A 19,510-nucleotide genomic window follows, 5' to 3' on the forward strand; every position below is an offset into this window, starting at 1 on the left:
TCATGTTTGTCTAATGATACTGTAAGAATTGTAGTATAATTGCTCAGATTGTATAAAAAGAGACTTCAATACATCATTTGGGTTCATATTTAGCCTAAACATAGGTTTCATTGATTGTAGGGGTGTTCTCTCCAAGCTATGATAATGAGATTTTGCATTTCCACATTCTTGACTTTGTTACAGGCACATCACTGCTGGTGGCCAATTAGTGACTGCCTAAACTGTATAAACTATTGTACAGTATTTTTTTGTGTGTTCGATGTTTGATACATGTATGTAATTTAATGATAGTATATATTGTAGGAGACAGAAGTCTGTCATGTTGAAGTGTGGGAGAGGATGTGGCTCAAAAACCGTAAAGTTACCAAATTGTCATGTGGCTCCAAACATCAAGAACAGCTGCAAACTGTGAGTAATGAAAATTGTGATTGGTTTTAGTCATTACTATTTCACCATTTGTGGTTGCTGGTATAGCTTTTTATAAGTTTTCATGTTATAAGAATTAACTCAAAGAATAATCAGGCAGTTTAGTTTATGGAAACAAGTATATCCGAATCTTTAGGATATTCATTATTAAGGAACTTGATGTTGCATTCATACTTATTCATACTTGTAAATAATGTAGAATTTGCTTTGAACAGAATGCTTTCCTGCAGCTTTTGACCACACTTTTTTAACCTCAGATTACCAAAATACATTATTTCCACACAAAAAAAGTAATTAGTTGGGTAATTATATTTGGTAAGTAAATGTTATTTCAAATTCGACCATAAATGCAGAGGTGTAAAATTGACAAACATTCTACCTCCAGTTTCTCGATTAAGTAGTGTAAGTTACTTTAGTTCTTTGGGGCTCGCAGTGCAAAATATGTCTTTTAATAACAATATTATTTGTCAGTAATAGACAGCTACACTGCTATGTAAGTTGTTTATATTTTATCTCATTCACAATTAGCCCATTTTGGCAAATTGCCATTGTAAGGTGCTTTGTAAACACATAGGTAAGCAATGGTCTTAATATAATGGTTTTGTAACTATGGTCTGATAATTTATAATATGTCATTATGTGTTTCACCTTACATGTAACATCATCGCTGTCATGTCCTGGCTGTTATGGAATTATTACTTACTCCCACGTGTACAGTTGAGATGTACGTCGGATGTTACTTGCTTTCCATATATGCTACTTTTATGGCAGCTTGGATGACACTGGGTCAGCAATGTTACATGTATACATAGTTACCATAATAAAAAATTGATGTGTGAAATTCAGTTGTTTATTATTATTATTTTTTCATATAGGTCTCTTTCTAATTATGTTTTTACCTAAAGTTAGTTTTAGTTTTATTTGACATCTTTATTTTACATTTTTAATTTTTTCATAATAAATGTTGTCTATGATTTATATTGGTGTTCTGTCTCTGTTTTATACTGCTCGTGTTGTTATTGCTGTTACTATGGATATGTGTTGTTTAGAGTCACTGATTTTATTATTTTACCCGTTTTCCCAATTTATAATGTGAATAAAGCTTTCTGTATACTTTTTGCACTTTAGGTCGGTTTGTTTGTTCAGTAAATTTGTTGAGTTGCTGTATGCATGGGAATACGAGGTGTGGCTAGAAAAAAACCAGACTAGTACTGGTGAAACAATAAAACGAATGCAATAAGGCTGAAAGTCGCGTGGCCTGTCACGTGACTCTCGCTCCGCCTACTGCTCGAGTTTCATCTGCCTCCTGCACTCAGTCTGTCCGTGGCGTCTGTTTTAAGTAGTTGACGTTTTGTCTGTGCGTCGGAAAATGTTGAGTGTACAGAAAGAACAGCGTGTTAACATCAAATTTTGTTTCAAACTAGGAAAATCTGCAAGTGAAACGTTTGTAATGTTACAACAAGTGTACAGTGATGATTGTTTATCGCGAACACAAGTGTTTGAGTGGTTTAAACGAGTTAAAGATGGCCGCGAAGACACCAGTGATGACACTCGCACTGGCAGACCATTGTCAGCAAAAACTGATGCAAACATTGAAAAAATCGGTAAACTTGTTCGACAAGATCGCCGTTTAACAATCAGAGCAGTGTCTGAGTTAACAGGAGTTGACAAGGAAAGTGTTAGGCAGATTCTTCATGAAAGTTTCAACATGAACAAAGTGTGTTCAAAAATGGTTCCAAAGTGTCTCACAATTGAACAGAAGGAACGCCGAAGAATGATTTGTTCTGACATCCTGGAAAACATTGAAAGTGATCCCACCTTCTTACAAAATGTTATTACTTGCGATGAATCGTGGTTTTTTACTTACGATCCCGAAACTAAACGCCAATCGATGCATTGGAAAACTCCTGGTTCTCCACGACAAAAAAAAGCACGAATGTCAAAATCGAAATTCAAGGCAATGATGATTGTTTTTTTTTGACATCAAAGGGATTGTGCACATTGATTGGATACCAGAGGGACAAACAGTGAATCAGCATTACTACATTAGCATCCTGGCTACCCTACGTGAGCGTGTACGGAGAAAACGGAACGATTTGTGGAGAAAAAAGTCATGGATCCTTCACCAAGACAATGCCCCAGCTCACAGTGCATTGTCAGTGAAGACGTTTTTGGCAAAACACAACATTCCCATCTTAGATCATCCACCGTACTCACCTGATTTGGCCCCCTGTGACTTTTTTCTTTTCCCTAAAGTCAAGTCAGCTTTGAAAGGAACTAGATTTGAGACTGTTGAAGCAGTAAAAGAAAAAGCGACGGAAGTAATGTATGGACTTACCGAAAATGATCTGCAGCATTGCTATGAACAGTGGAAAATTCGTATGGAGTGGTGTAGAGACCGAGGAGGAGAGTACATTGAAGGAGATAACATGAAATTGTAAATAAATGTTTTTTCCAGCATCAGTCCGGTTTTTTTCTAGCCGCACCTCGTATATCTCTATTTCCTCAAGGATGTTCAGCAACGTTCCCTTTTGCATAATATGGAGGTTTTCTAATGCTTTGTTTATGGGTTTTACATAGTGTTTCTCTGCTTGTAAATGTTGAAAAAATTTGGATGGGTTGTTTTCACTTTCTCATGTGTGCTCTTTATATCTGATTTTGAAGTTTCTACCAATTTGCACTATATAGAATTTGTGACATATTAGAAGAAAATTTTGTAAATGCCGGGATTGTTGTGTATGGGAATTTTCGAGCTGCCTTCGTGTCTGAGGCTGTGTGTGTTTTGAAATGCAGATGCGATGTTGGTTTTGTTGAATAATTTGTTGATTTTGTTCGAAATGTTTCCTAGATAGGTCATGGTTACATACTGGTATTTTGTTTCCTTCTTTTTCTTTGTGTGCAAGTTTAGTGTTATTTCTTTCTGTATATTGTGTCTTTCAGGTTGTGTTTTATTGTGGTATAATTGTGTTACAATTTTGGGGTCATAATCATTTTGCTGGGCTATGTATTCTAAGATTTTTATTGCCCTTTGAATTGCTTTGTCTTCTAGCGGTAAATTTATTAATCTGTTCAGCATTGTGTGGAAGAATGCGAGTTTGTGGGCTTTTGGATGCCATGAGTGTGCATGGATAATACAGTCTGTTGTGGTAGGCTTTCTGTAAATTTTGCAGCAATGTTTATTGTTAGTGTTCTTAATAGTTAGGTCAAGGAAGTTAATTGTTTTGTTAGTTTCGTGTTCTATGGTGAATTTCATTTTGAGATGTAATTGATTCAGTGCTCTGTGTGTATCGTCTGTGTCAGTTAAGTTACCTTCACCTTCTATAAGCATTAAAGTGTCTTCTACATATCTGTAATAGTATAAGATTTTTGATTAGTTGTGTTTTTTGTTTCGAAAAAAATTTCTTCCAAGCTGTTAAGGATTATATCAGCTATGGTTTCAGCAATACTACATCCCATTACGACTCCATCTTTTTGTGTATATATTTTATTAACAAACTCTAAGTAATTTTGTTGTAAGACAAGTTTTGTTAGTTGCAAAATTTCTGTACTTGAGTAGGTTTTGTTCAATGATATCTCTTGCTTCCTGGATTGGGATGTTGGTGTGTAAGTTAGTAATGTCGAAAGATCTAAATCTTGCATTTGGGGGGTATTGTTTATGTCCTTGATTTTATTGACTAAAGTTCTAGAATTCCTTATCATATATTTTTTCATATTCTGTAAGTATTGTATGACATGCTTTTACGGTTTTCTTGGTTTGGGCTGCAAATTTGTTTGTGGGGTTTCTATTGATTTGTGTGATACCATTGCTACCAAAGAAATCGTTATCTTTTTGTATGTAGTCACTTTTGTCGATGATAACTAGACTATTGCCTTTATTTGATTTAATTGCCAGGAAATTGTTATTCGTTAATTTTGCATTAATTCGACGTAGTGTTCTGTTGTTGAATAGGTATTATAGCTTTTCCTGATTTTGGTAGTAATTTCATTCTGCTGTTTTATGGGTAAGATTGCTAAGTCTAGCGTTATTTTTGCAGATGCTATTAGTTGTTTTTGTACACTATTGTGAAATCTAGGTTTGATAGTATACTTTAATCCTTTATCCAATAACTTAACTGACGTAGATTATATACATAACGCACTGAATCAATTACACCCCAAAATGAAATTCACCATAGAACACGAAACTAACAAAACAATGTCAAATAAAACTAAAACTAACTTTAGTCAAAAACATAATTAGAAAGAATCCTATAATAATAAACAACTGAATTCCTCACATAAACTGTTTATAATAGTAACTATGTAAACATGTAACATTGCTGACTCAGTGTCATCCAAGCTGTTAGAAAAGTAACATATATGGAAAGCAAGCAACATCTGACATACACCTCAACTGTACACCTGGGAGACAGTAATAATTCCATAACAGACAGAACACGACAGCAACGATGTTAAGTGTATGGTAAATCACCTAATGATATATTATAAATTTTCAGATCATTGTTACAAAACCATTATATTAAGACCATCGTTTATCTATGTATTTACAGAGCACCTGATGATGGTAAGTTGCCGAAATGGGCTCGTTGTGAATAAGAGAAAATATAAACAACTTACATGTAAGTTAGTTGATTATTCATTCGCACATAATTAATATAATATAAATATGAAAATTAATACAATTTAAATTTGACATTAAGTATAATCAAAAGTTAATATGATGATTAAAATCATAGTTGGAATAACAACACTGCAAATAGTAAAGAAACCACTGTAAATTGCTGCTCTTTTTTTGTTAAACCAACTTGCTGCACCGTTATATTATGAAGGGGCTTACCTGTCAGCAATGCTAACTTGCTGAATCAGAGATGCGTAAGAGTAGATTCGATCTGTCTGGGACAGGATTGATATCTGTACCCTTACACCACTCGTCATATAGCTCAGGTGTGAGCAGTGAACAGGTGTATAAGCCAAACTAAAAAATATTGCTGAGCTTTTGCATAACATTCTCCTTCAGAGATAATACAAAATATACATACATCTGTGTGTGTACATTTTCCCCAGCCATCTACATTGTCCTGGTGCTACTGCTCCACTGGGTGAGGTTTCATGTCAGGTGTGCCTACTGATGGCTCAACATCTCAGTTTACAGTGGCAGGATACCTTTACTCCTTCTATCGTTTGTAATCAAAAGTTAACAAATTCATGCTAGTGTACATAATGTTACCTACAGGTCTTGTCGCTCAATGATTCACATATTTTGCACAATAATGCAGCCCAGACGTGTGACTCATCTTCCAGTCAGTGACAGGAATTGAATCTTTTAACAGTACACACCACTACAGTGAGATTAATGGAACTGATGCAATGTTACAGTTTGGTTTTAGAAATGGCTTAACAACTGAAAATGCTATAGTCTCTTTTCTCTGTGAGGTTTTGGATGGATTAAATAAAAGGTTGCGAACGTTAGGTGTTTTCTTTGATTTAACGAAGGCTTTTGACTGTGTTGACCACAAAATATTACTGCAGAAGTTGGAACATTATGGAGTAAGGGGAGTAGCTTACAATTGGTTCGCCTCCTACTTTAAGAACAGAAAGCAAAAGGTAATCCTCCGCAATATTGAGAGTGGTAATGATGTTCAGTCCCAATGGGGCACTGTTAAATGGGGCGTTCCCCAAGGGTCGGTGCTGGGGCCACTGCTGTTTCTTATTTATGTAAATGATATGCCTTCTAATATTACAGGTGATTCAAAAATATTTCTGTTTGCTGATGACACCACCTTGGTAGTGAAGGATCTTGTGTGTAATATTGAAACATTATCAAATAATGTAGTTCATGATATAAGTTCGTGGCTTGTGGAAAATAATTTGATGTTAAATCACAGTAAGACTCAGTTTTTACAGTTTCTAACCCACAATTCAACAAGAACTGACATTTTAATCAGGCAGAATGGGCATGTTATAAGCGAGACGGAACAGTTCAAGTTCCTAGGCGTACGGATAGATAGTAAGCTGTTGTGGAAAGCCCATGTTCAGGATCTTGTTCAGAAACTAAATGCCGCTTTATTTACCATTAGAACAGTATCTGAAATAAGTGACATTTCAACACGAAAAGTAGTATACTTTGCATATTTTCATACGCTTATGTCATATGGTATTATTTTTGGGGTAATTCTTCTGATTCAAAAAGGGTATTTTTGGCTCAAAAACGGGCTGTTCGAGCTATGTATGGTGTAAGTTCGAAAACCTCTTGTCGACCCCTATTCAATAGTCTGGGAATTTTGACATTGCCCTCACAGTATGTATTTTCTTTAATGTCGTTTGTTGTTAGCAATATTAGCTTATTCCCAAGAGTTAGCAGCTTTCACTCAGTTAATACTAGGCAGAAATCAAATCTGCATGTGGAATGCACTTCCTTGACTCTTGTGCAGAAAGGAGTGCAGTATTCTGCTGCATCCATTTTCAATAAGCTACCACAAGAACTCGAAAATCTTAGCAGTAGCCCAAACACTTTTAAGTCTAAACTGAAGAGTTTCCTCATGGCTCACTCCTTCTATTCTGTCGAGGAGCTCCTGGAAGAGCTAAAAAATTAAGCAAATTCCAGTGTTACATTCTTGATTTTCTTTATTTAAACTAACGGCTTATCTGTTTCTACAATCGTGTTATAATTTCATGTATTGACTTGTTCCATGACCATGGAGACGTCTCCTAAATGTGGTCCCGCGGAACAATAAATAAATAAATAAATAAATATAATGGAAGGAAACATTCCACGTGGGAAAAATTATATATAAAAACAAAGATGAGGTGACTTACCGAACAAAAGCGCTGGCAGGTCGATAGACACACAAACAAACACAAACATACACACAAGATTCAAGCTTTCGCAACAAACTGTTGCCTCATCAGGAAAGAGGGAAGGAGAGGGGAAGACGAAAGGAAGTGGGTTTTAAGGGAGAGGGTAAGGAGTCATTCCAATCCCGGGAGCGGAAAGACTTACCTTAGGGGGAAAAAAGGACAGGTATACACTCGCACACACACACATATCCATCCACACATACAGACACAAGCAGACATAAATAAACAAATAAATAAATGTCGTTTGTTGGCTTGTAGTTTAGAGAATGATTCAATGCCAGATTTTACTGTTGTTATTTGACAGAGATTGTCTGATAGTTCAAGATCTTTTACAGCTACATCAAATTTTTCCCTGCCCAGATTTGTGGCCACATGGTCAATTACTGATGCAGTCATTGTAGTAACCCTTGTTGCACTATTGACCAATAGGGACATGCCAGAACTTTGAAGGATATTGATGAGGGTGCTGCTGGATTCATTTGTGATATTAGTGTTGATGTTAATGTCTCCACACAGAATTATGTTGATCTTTCTACTCAAGACTTATCTAGAACTTCTGTTAATTTATGGGGAAAAAAATGTCCACACTACCAATGGGAGATCTATACACACACAAAATGGTTAATTTCCTGGGGCTATCAAGCCCTGTTAATTCAATAGCTGATATTTCAAAGTGTTTGTCTTCACTTTCTGTACTGAGGTCCTGTCTTGATTTGAACTGTGTTCCTTTTCTGATATAAATGCAGGATCCTCCACCTCTTGAAGCAGTTCTGCATTAAGAGTTTGCCCTTTCACACTATGATAATACTACATGTTGGATTTCTGTGTCTCTACACCAGTGCTCAGTAACACAAACTACTGTGCAGTTCAAATATCGGAGCACAACTTCCAATAGTTGTATTTTTTTTTATTGATTTCATGTTTTGATGGAGGATTGTTAAGTCTATGAAATGTCCCATGTTTCTCTTGCCAATGGTTTGTTTTTCTTTGTGACACTGGTATGTGCGATACTTGGAGTATTAAAATCTGTCTTGGGAGCGATTGTTTCAGTATTTTTTAAACTGCTGGAGATACTCTTTAGGTAGGGGAACCTGTTGTCTGGATTTTATATTAAAAAAGACTTACTTTTCATACCCATAACAACAGGTACTTGACCATGTGTGGCCCCGAGATCCACTCTCTATACTTTCAAGAATCAGCTGTTCCAATCTTCCCTACCCAGTCCTGTTTAGGTGTAAGCCATGCCTAGTGAAACCCCACCTGTTGATAGTCCCGACGGGCACCAGAAAAGCATGAGCAAAGTTGGCTGCCCTCAGAGCCATCCCTAACCCCACATTGATTCACTTCACAGCACCATCAAGGTGTGGTTGATCATGACGCCGGAGCAGCTCAACAAAGTTTATGTTGATGCCATGAGTTGGGGGAGCTGTCTTGTCCAAGTCACCATCTACATCACATGCTCCATCCCTGTCCAAACTGCTTCCTGCCCCACCAACTATCACTACATGGTCCTCTTTTGTCAAGTCCTTACATAAAGACCCAAGGTCCTCTATAACATGACTTAGCCCTGCATTTGGCTTGAAGATACTGGTGGCCTGGTATGCTGCCCCTAAAGTTTCCTGTAACTGAGGGCCTACTCCTCACCCATGTCTACTACCTAGCAGCAGCACTTTCTTCTTCCTAACACTTTGTAGATTCCTAGGCTTCTTGGCCTCAGTTGAAGTGTGCCGTACATTTCCTGCTCCTCGTTCTACCTGAGGCTCTTCTCCACTTAACTCTGGCAGTGGTAGATACCTGTTCTTGGTGTTGATGACAGAACCGTCAGATTGCGATCTCTTTCTTCTTATCCTCCTACCAGCTGCCAGTTCTCAACCACCCTCCTCCACCCTATGTCTCTTGTTCCTTATTAATTCCTTCCTTGCTTCCTCCAACTACGCCTGAAGGGCACAGGTTTTCCTTTCCTGTTCCCCAATCAGAATGCTCCTACTGCATACTCTGCAGTTCCAGGAGAGAGCCTCTTTTGTTCTCCCAAAATTCTCCCCACTGCATCCCCCCCCCCCCCCCCCTCCTCCCACAGTGAAAATATTTCCTACAAGTTTGGCAACAAATCCCTCTACTCACTACTCTATAACAGCTCCCACATTTCTCACTCGTGGTCAGTTTTGAAAGAATAATTAAGTTTAAAGAATGTTTTAAGTTTGTCAAGGACGCGAAACTGTCTTTGTGTAAACAAAAAACGATGCAAAGGTTTATGTGCAGTTGTTGTTTTTGTGCTTATACAATGACAGAAGAATGAATTAGTAATTACTTTGCTTTTAGAGAATTTACATTTTCAAGCATTTTTGTTCTGGTTTTTAAATGTTTATAACTCGGAAAATTTAGGCCTAGATTCTGTCTAACTAGCAAACAATATGAAATGATTTATTTAAATACAATTTAGAAACATTAATTACACATTTATTGTGACAACAGACACTGTTGAAACTAGTAGCTGTCTTTTTTTTAATGAATTTTGCTTTATCAAGAAAACTTGAATAGAATTTTTTTGTGTTTATGTCATGCAAAATTTCGGGTTATGCCACGATTATCGGGACTTCAGATAACATTAAGTTTTTTCAAGAACAAGCTCTTCTGGGACGCTAATATTCAGTTGTGTGACAAGAATGGGACTTAGAGAAAGCTTTTGACAATCTTGATTGGAATACTCTCTTTCAAATTCTGAAGGTGGCAGGGGTAAAATACAGGGAGTGAAAGGCTATTTACAATTTGTAAAGAAACCAGATGGCAGTTATAAGAGTCGAGGGGTATGAAAGAGAAGCAGTGGTTGGGAAGGGAGTGAGACAGGGTTGTAGCCTATCCCCGATGTTATTCAATCTGTATATTGAGCAAGCAGTGAAGGAAACAAAAGAAAAATCCGGAGTAGGTATTAGAATCCATGGAGAAGAAATAAAAACTTTGAGGTTCGCCGATGACATTGTAATTCTGTCAGGGACAGCAAAGGACTTGGAAGAGCAGTTGAATGGAATGGACAGTGTCATGAGAGGAGGGTATAAGATGAACATCAACAAAAGCAAAACGAGGATAATGGAATGTAGTCGAATTAAGTCGGGTGATGCTGAGGGAATTAGATTATGAAATGAGACACTTAAAGTAGTAAAGGAGTTTTGCTATTTGGGGAGCAAAATAACTGATGAGGGTCGAAGTAGAGAGGATATCAAATGTAGACTGGCAATGGCAAGGAAAGCATTTCTGAAGAAGACAAATTTGTTAACATCGAGTATAGATTTAAGTGTCAGGAAGTCATATAACTAATGAGGAGGTATTGAATAGGATTGGGGAGAAGAGAAGTTTGTGGCACAACTTGAGTAGAAGGGATTGGTTGGTAGGACATGTTCTGAGGCATCGAGGGATCACAAATTTAGCATTGGAGGGCAGCGTGGAGGGTAAAAATCGTAGAGGGAGACCAAGAGATGAATACACTATGCAGATTCAGAAGGATGTAGGCTCCAGTAGGTACTGGGAGATGAAGTAGCTTGCACAGGATAGAGTAGCATGGAGAGCTGCATCAAACCAGTCTCAGGACTGAAGACCACAACAACAACGACAAGAATGGACACTACAGCAAGTATACAAAACAAAGAAAGTTTAAATTTCACACTACTTCCTCTTAAATAAGTTCTTTTAGCAGATGAAGATAATACCTGTGATCTCACTTGGCGGCCATCTTGAATGGAAGGATTATCTTTCTAAATCTATCCAGTTTTTGACTTTTCAGTGCATTGCACCTTGTTCATGAATGTTTGCTAGTATGTCGAAGCCAGTTTTTGCGTGTGTTTTAGAGGCTACAGTTCTACTCCAGGAATTTCAACTAATTCTTTACTGATGATAATTTTTTATTGAGCCGAGTATTATTTTTTCCCAAGAATTTTTTTGTGTGCTTCTGCAACTATGTTTCCTGTGACTTATTGTTTCTGATGTACTAAATTCATTACCCATAATGACTCTGTGTGTCAAGTATTGCGCGAATCATGTAAGCTCCTGTGAAAACAGCATCCAAATTCAGAAAGAAATTTTTTGTACATCACTTTTACATTGTGGTCAGTGCATTTTTCTTTATAGAAATTAAAGAATCACTTCTGAGGACTGTTAAAATAGCTCTCTTCCATGTATTATGGGAAATGTGTTTTGCTTCTGCTGCATGATTCTGCCCTCGCTCGTCTCGGAGATGACATTCAGCTCAATCACTGTCAGCGCAACACCAATGAACATCCAACAGCAGTGCTCAGCAAAATGGAACCAGCATATCAGTAGCCCAAACTGTAATAGCAATTGGTAGATGCATGGTCAGCACTTGACTTTCCTGTGCCATTGATAGTGCCCAGCAGGAACATTTTGAAAAATGCGGTGCTCTGTTCTGCAGTTTCAGGAGATGATTTCATTCTGTCTTCCCCAGTGATCTCCCTACTGCGCTCTGCCTAGTGAAACCATTTCCTACAAGATTCACAATACGAATGATAATACACGGTTTTATACAAAGTTTATTACAAGTGCATGTTCACTAGTGTCAGGTGTGTGTAGACAAAAAGCAGTTAGTATACTTAAACTCTTCTCTGTTTGTCTGTCAAATTTAGAGATAATATGACTGTAGAATTTCTTATATGTTACCTAGGTTTAAATGAAACAATGTTATTAACTTTAAATTATCAAAAATGTCATCTTATATAGAGCAGAATATTATACTTTGGTTGTGGTGGTAGAAATTCAAATAACATGCAACAATTCCTAAAACATTCTGCAGAATATCAGATGTTGATCTGTGTGACAGGAATTTGTGCTCATACATGTGAGTGCTACAAAATTTATTCTGAAGTGCAAAATAGCTTCTATCTGAGCTGTTGTGTACGGGTGAAATGTGTCATTGTTGAGTGACTTTCGGAAGTTTAAGAATGATGAACAGAATTTCTGTTAGGTCCAATGAATTGCAACTTCCTTTAAATAGGTATGAATGGAATCTAATATGGATGAGTAGGGGAAGAATTCTTGTAATGTTCAAATACAGTGTTATTATATGTTGTTTTTAATCACACATGTTGATTAAGATATATAGGCACAACATTATGAAATGTCCACAGCTTGGGTTATAGTAGTCAGTGTCGCTGTCTATAGATCTCGGTGTCCCAAGTTCGATCCTCAACTGGCTCGACAATTTTTCTTCGCTCAGCGTGTGCCAAACTAATTCAGGGCAAGCAGCTAAATTTCTTATTAGTCAGTTTGGTATGTATGGAAGTATTACAGAAAGATTCTATGACCTTAATATGGGAATCTTTGGAGGGAAGAAGAGGAACTTTTCAGGGAACATTATTGAAAAGTTTATAGCAGCAGCATTTACAACAGACTGCAGAATTATTTTACTGCCCTCCCCCCCTCCCCCTCATGTTCATCTTACATAGGGACATCTCCCCCCATGAACCATGGACCTTGCTGCTGGTGGGGAGGCTTGCGTGCCTCAGCGATACAGATAGCCGTACCGTAGGTGCAACCACAACGGAGGGATATCTGGTGAGAGGCCAGAAAAACGTGTAGTTCCTGAAGAAGGGCAGCAGCCTTTTCAGTAGTTGCAGGGGCAACAGTCTGGGTGACTGATCTGGCCTTATAACATTAACCAAACGGCCTTGCTGTGCTGGTACTGTGAACAGCTGAAAGCAACGGGAAACTACAGCTGTAATTTTTCCTGAGGGCATGTAGCTTTACTGTATGGTTTAATTGATGATGGCGTCCTCTTGGGTAAAATATTCCGGAGGTAAAATAGTCCCCCATTCGGATCTCTGGACGGGAGCTACTCAAGAGGACGTCATTATCAGGAGAAAGAAAACTGGCGTTCTACGGATCGGAGCGTGGAATGCCCGATCCCTTAGTCGGGCAGTTAAGTTAGAAAATTTAGAAAGGGAAATGGATAGGTTAAAGTCAGATATAGTGGGAATTAGTGAAGTTCGGTAGCAAGAGGAACAAGATTTTTGTCAGGTGAATACAGGGCTATAAATACAAAATCAAATAGGGTAGTGCAGGAGTAGGTTTAATAATAAATAGGAAAACAGAAATGAGGGTAAGCTACTACAAACAGCATAGTGAACGCATTATTGTGGCCAAGATAGATATGAAGCCCACGCCTACCACAGTAGTACAAGTTTATATGCCAACTAGCTCTGCAGATGATGAAGAAATAGATGAAATGTATGACGAGATAAAAGAAATTATTCAGGTAGTGAAGGGAGACGAAAATTTAATAGTCATGGGTGACTGGAATTCGGTAGTAGGAAAAGGGAGAGAAGGAAACGTAGTAGGTGAATATGCATTGGGGGGAAGGAATGAAAGAGAAAGCCGCCTGGTAGAATTTTGCACAGAGCACAACTTAATCATAGCTAACACTGGGTTCAGGAATCATAAGAGAAGGTTGTATACACCGAAGAAGCCTGGAGATGCTGACAGGTTTCAGGTAGATTATATAATGGTAAGACAGAGATTCAGGAACCAGGTTTTAAATTGTAAGACATTTCCAGGGGCAGATGTGGACTCTGACCACAATCTATTGGTTATGAACTGTAGATTAAAACTGAAGAAACTGCAAAAAGGTGGGAATTTAAGGAGATGGGACCTGGATAAACTGAAAGAACCAGAGGTTGTACAGAGTTTCAGGGAGAGCATAAGGGAACGATTAACAGGAATGGGGGAAAGAAATACAGTAAAAAGATGAGGGATAGTAGAAATCCTTGGGTGACAGAGGAAATACTGAATTTAATTGATGAAAGGAGAAAATATAAAAATGCAGTAAATGAAGCAAGCAACAAGGAATACAAACGTCTCAAAAATGAGATTGACAGGAAGTGCAAAATGGCTAAGCAGGGATGGCTAGAGGACAAATGTAAGGATGTAGAGGCCTATCTCACTAGGGGTAAGATAGATACCGCCTACAGGAAAATTAAAGAGAGCTCTGGAGAAATGAGAACCACTTGCATGAATAACAAGAGCTCAGATGGAAACCCAGTTCTAAGCAAAGAAGGGAAACCAGAAATTTGGAAGGAGTATATAGAGGGTCTATACAGGGGCGATGTTCTTGAGGACAATATTATGGAAATGAAAGACGATGTAGGTGAAGATGAAATAGGAGATATGATACTGCGTGAAGAGTTTGACAGAGCACTGAAAGTCCTAAGTTGAAACAAGACCCCAGGGGTAGACAACATTCCATTAGAACTACTGACAGCCTTGGGAGGGGCAGGCCTGAAAAACCTCTACCATCTGGTGAGCAGGATGTATGAGACAGGCGAAATACCCTCAGACTCCAAGAAGAATATAATAATTCCAATCCCACAAAAAGCAGGTGTTGACAGATGTGAAAATTACCGAACTATCAGTTTAATAAGCCACTGCTGCATATTACTAATATGAATTCTTTACAGACGAATGGAAAAACTGATAGAAGCCGACCTCAGGGAAGATCAGTTTGAATTCCGTAGAAAAGTTGGTACATGTGAGGCAGTGCTGACCCTACAACTTATCTTAGAAAATAGATTAATGAAAGGCAAACCTACATTTCTAGCATTTTTAGACTTAGAGAAAGCATTTGACAATGTTGACTGGAATACTCTCTTCCAAATTCTGAAGGTGGCAGGGGTAAAATACAGGGAGTGAAAAGCTATTTACAATTTGTACAGAAACCAGATGGCAATTATAAGAGTCGAGGGACATAAAAGGGAAGCAGTGGTTGGGAAGGGAGTGAGACAGGGTTGTAGCCTCTCCCCGATGTTATTCAATCTGTATATTGAGCATGCAGTAAAGGAAACAAAAGAAAAATTTGGAGTAGGAATTAAAATCCATGGAGAAGAAATAAAAACTTTGAGGTTCGCCGATGACATTGTAATTCTGTCAGAGACAGCAAAAAACTTGGAAGAGCAGTTGAACAGAATGGACAGTGTCATGAAAGGAGGATATAAGATGAACATAAAAAAAAGCAAAATGAGAATAATGGAATGTAGTCGAATTAAATCAGGTAATGCTGCAGGAATTAGATTAGGAAATGAGACACTTAAAGTAGTAAATGAGTATTGCTATTTGGGGAGCAAAATAACTGATGATGGTCGAAGTAGAGAGGATATAAAATGTAGACTGGCAATGGCAAGGAAAGCGTTTCTGAAGAGGATAAATTTGTTAACATCGAGTATAGATTTAAGTGTCAGGAAGTCGTTTATGAAAGTATTTGTATGGAGTGTAGCCATGTATCGAAGTGAAACATGGACGATAAATAGTTTGGACAAGAAGAGAATAGAAGCTTTCAAAATGTGGTGCTACAGAAGGTTGCTGAATATTAGATGGGTAGATCACATAACTAATGAGGAGGTATTGAATAGAATTGGAGAGAAGAGAAATTTGTGGCACAACTTGACTAGAAGGAGGGATCTGTTGGTAGGGCATATTCTGAGGCATCAAGGGATCACCAATTTAGTACTGGAGGGCAGCATGAAGGGTAAAAATCGAAGAGTGAGACCAAGAGATGAATACACTAAGCAGATTCAGAAGGATGTAGGCTCCAGTAGGTACTGGGAGATGAAGTAGCTTGCACAGGATATAGCAGCATGGAGAGCTGCATCAAACCAGTCTCAGGGCTGAAGACCACAACAACAACAAGGACAAAATATATGAAATATATGTGAATTAGGGCTCATGATGAGGCCTACAAGCATTCATTGTTTCTTCACTCAATTTGTGACTGGAAAGGAAAGAGAAAGATTAAAAGTGGTACAAAGTGTATTATCTGCCGTGCACTGTACAGTGTCTTGTGTAGTTTGTGTATTGGTATAGATGTACAGTAGAAGACAAATACATGTATGTCTCACTTGGTGGTCATCCTGAGAAACTGTGTTTCATATGGTCCTCAACTGAATCTGTTAGAACTGGGATGATAAACTATCTGTCCATTATATATGAACTGTGTTTCATCACTCTTATAGTCTTTCTTAAGACTTCAGAGTTGATGAAAATGAAGTGTGTATTGTTGAAATTATTTCATAATTTTCATTAATGTCACTTTATTGAGAACCCATACTTCAATGAAAATTGTTATGAAGCTCCTGAATTTCTTTTTAAAGCAGATTTACACTGTAGTGTTACTTGCAATGCCAGCCAATTAGTTCATTACAGAGTTCAAAATTCTTTTCATCTGAACAATCAAGATATGGTAAATGACCAGTTCTGCTATCTTTCCTTTTATGTGGACTGAACTACAAAGGTACACAGCGTATTACAGTATCACATATCTCCAAGCTACCAATCTACTGTGTACCTTCCACTGTCATCGGTACCCCTTATATTTAATCATTTAATAACACTGTTCAATTCCTACATATCACATTGTACCACATGGACATACTTGAAATGAGCTCTACAAGAGGCAGATAATCATGTTAGTTGTCAATAAAACTCTGTCCTTTTTCTTCACATTTATAGATTGCAGTTGATATTTGTTGTGCTGAGAATTGGTAAGACTACGGAAGTGCCTACACACGGTTGGTTATCAAACTGAACAGAAGCTTCATTTGCGTAATGAATCATCTGCCATTGTGAAATATATTTTTTCTTCCTCTTGCTTCTTTGTTTTTATCAACATTTTACCTCGTTCCCTGCATAACCACTTGTGAAAACATTTTTCAGTTGACTGTTCAGCTGTTTTAAATGGTTTACTTCTGAACAGCTGAATATTTGTTTCTTTGCTTTTGCAGAATGGCCAATATAAACTTGGAAACAGTGGTGTTCTCCTCGGGATCTTCACAGATTTCATGTCTAAATATAACAAAACATACAATAGTGATGAAGAAATGCAGAAAAGGTTCCATATATTTAAAGCAAATATGATGAAGATTGAACATTTGCAGAGAACAGAGCAAGGAACAGGAAAATATGGTGTCACACAATTTGCTGATCTTTCAGGTGAGAGCTACAATTGTTAATAATACCTTTTTTGAAATGCAATACTATTATAATTAAATCACAGCATAAAACTCTGTTTTTATTATATGCAGCCATTTTATGTATTTTAAGAGAGAGTGCAGATATAAATAAATTTGTCATAGATACATAATATGCAGAGTCAAACTGCAACTAGGCTGCTGTTCTCTCTCTCTCCCCCCCCCCCCCCCCTCCCCCTCTTTTTTTTTAACGGAATCACGAATTCTGATTGACATCAGCTACTTTAGGTTATCAGTCATCTAATTATTGAATCCATTGTTACATTAGTTTTGAGCCATGTTAGTAGGTTATGTTACTGCACTTTTATTTCCTGAGACACCACTTGGAGAAACTTTACACAACAGTAATCAATACCAGCTGTGGGAGGAGGATAAAATAACTGCAGTGTTATGGTGTTAGCAGCATATGTCTTGAATATATGAATGTAATTTCATGACAGAAAGAGAGGGTTACACTGACAAACTGCTGTACAAGTATAAACCTGAATCCAAAGGGTTGGGGGGACGGGGGTAAAATGCATTAGTTTCATAAGGTTCAGCACTAGACTATTTAAAAATCCTAAGGTTTCTTATTGATGCAACACCCTTCACACTTTTGGCATCCCATATTCTTACCAGAATTCATATTACTATCAATATAACCATGGCAATTAAATGAGAAAAACAATGTCAACAAAAGCAGCCATCGAAGGCCTAAACTTAAACTCAAGTCATACTAGACACAGCTCATACAATGACTGAGTAGGCCTTCAACTGGTTCAAAGCAGACTATTTAATTTTAAATCTCACTTGCAGGGATACTGTGTGATTTTTATTTAAAGTAATAATTTGTTGCTTATTCTACCAATATAAATTAAATCCACCTTCGAAAGAGTGAATTCTATAGGGTTCCTGTTAGGCATAATTACCACATTGTCACGATACATAACTAAAACATTGGAAAAAATATATCCTACACTTATTTGCAACCTGCAATTCACTGGCGTCTGCTTGTATGATTTGAATGTTCTCATTCTAATAACAGACAATATGGTAGTAAGAATGCAAGGAGCTCAACAGAATGTGTCTCTTGCCTTCCAGCTGTGGTTATTAGTGATGAAACCATCACACATCCAAATAAGTCAAGCCTTTAAACTTTCGGCATTCTATATTCGTGGCACACTCAGATGTTTAGGACGGGTGGTAGGGACAGAGCATTGAGTGACATTATACTGAGTGCACTATCCGAAAATTACCTTGAGCAATTAAACAGAGAACCGACTCATGGAGATAACATCTTGGACCTACTGATAACAAACAGACCCGAACTTTTTGACTCTGTAAGTGCAGAATAGGGAATCAGGCCGTTGCAGCATCTCTGAATATGGAAGTTAATAGGAATATAAAAAAAGGGAAGACGGTTTATCTGTTTAACAGGAGTAATAGAAGGCAGATTTCAGACTACCTAACAGATTAAAACGAAAATTTCTGTTCCGACACTGACAATGTTGAGTGTTTATGGAAAAAGTTCAAGGCAGTCGTAAAATGCGTTTTAGACAGGTATGTGCCGAGTAAAACTGTGAGGGATGGGAAAAACACACCGTGGTTCAACAACAAAGTTAGGAAACTACTGCGAAAGCAAAGAGAGCTTCACTGCAAGTTTAAATGCAGCCAAAACCTCTCAGACAAACAGAAGCTAAACGATGTCAAAGTTAGCGTAAGGAGGGCTATGCGTGAAGCGTTCAGTGAATTCGAAAGTAAAATTCTATGTACCGACTTGACAGAAAATCCTATGAAGTTCTGGTCTTACGTTAAATCGATAAGTGGCTCGAAACAGCATATCCAGACACTCCGGGATGATGATGGCATTGAAACAGAGGATGACACGCATAAAGCTGAAATACTAAACACCTTTTTCCAAAGCTGTTTCACAGAGGAAGACCGCACTGCAGTTCCTTCTGTAAATCCTCGCACAAACGAAAAAATGGCTGACATCAAAATTAGTGTCCAAGGAATAGAAAAGCAACTGGAATCACTCAACAGAGGAAAGTCCACTGGACCTGACGGGATACCAATTCGATTCTACACAGAGTACGCGAAAGAACTTGCCCCCCTTCTAACAGCCGTGTACCGCAAGTCTCTAGAGGAGCGGAAGGTTCCAAATGATTGGAAAAGAGCACAGGTAGTCCCAGTCTTCAAGAAGGGTCGTCGAGCAGATGCGCAAAACT

At 37.8% G+C, this 19,510-nt stretch overlaps 1 protein-coding gene across 2 annotated transcripts in view; it reads left to right on the forward strand.

The window, feature by feature from the left end:
- LOC124794718 overlaps positions 1-19,510 on the forward strand; it is a 229,240-nt gene that overhangs the window by 168,290 nt on the left and 41,440 nt on the right. For both annotated transcript variants that reach the window (XM_047258303.1, XM_047258302.1), the window contains exons 19-20: positions 304-408; positions 17,058-17,265. In XM_047258303.1, coding sequence (XP_047114259.1) covers positions 304-408; positions 17,058-17,265 — 313 coding nt within the window. The remainder of the gene's footprint in view (positions 1-303; positions 409-17,057; positions 17,266-19,510) is intronic.

This window comes from Schistocerca piceifrons, chromosome 4 (assembly GCF_021461385.2).
Source record: "Schistocerca piceifrons isolate TAMUIC-IGC-003096 chromosome 4, iqSchPice1.1, whole genome shotgun sequence".
Lineage (NCBI taxonomy): Eukaryota > Metazoa > Arthropoda > Insecta > Orthoptera > Acrididae > Schistocerca > Schistocerca piceifrons.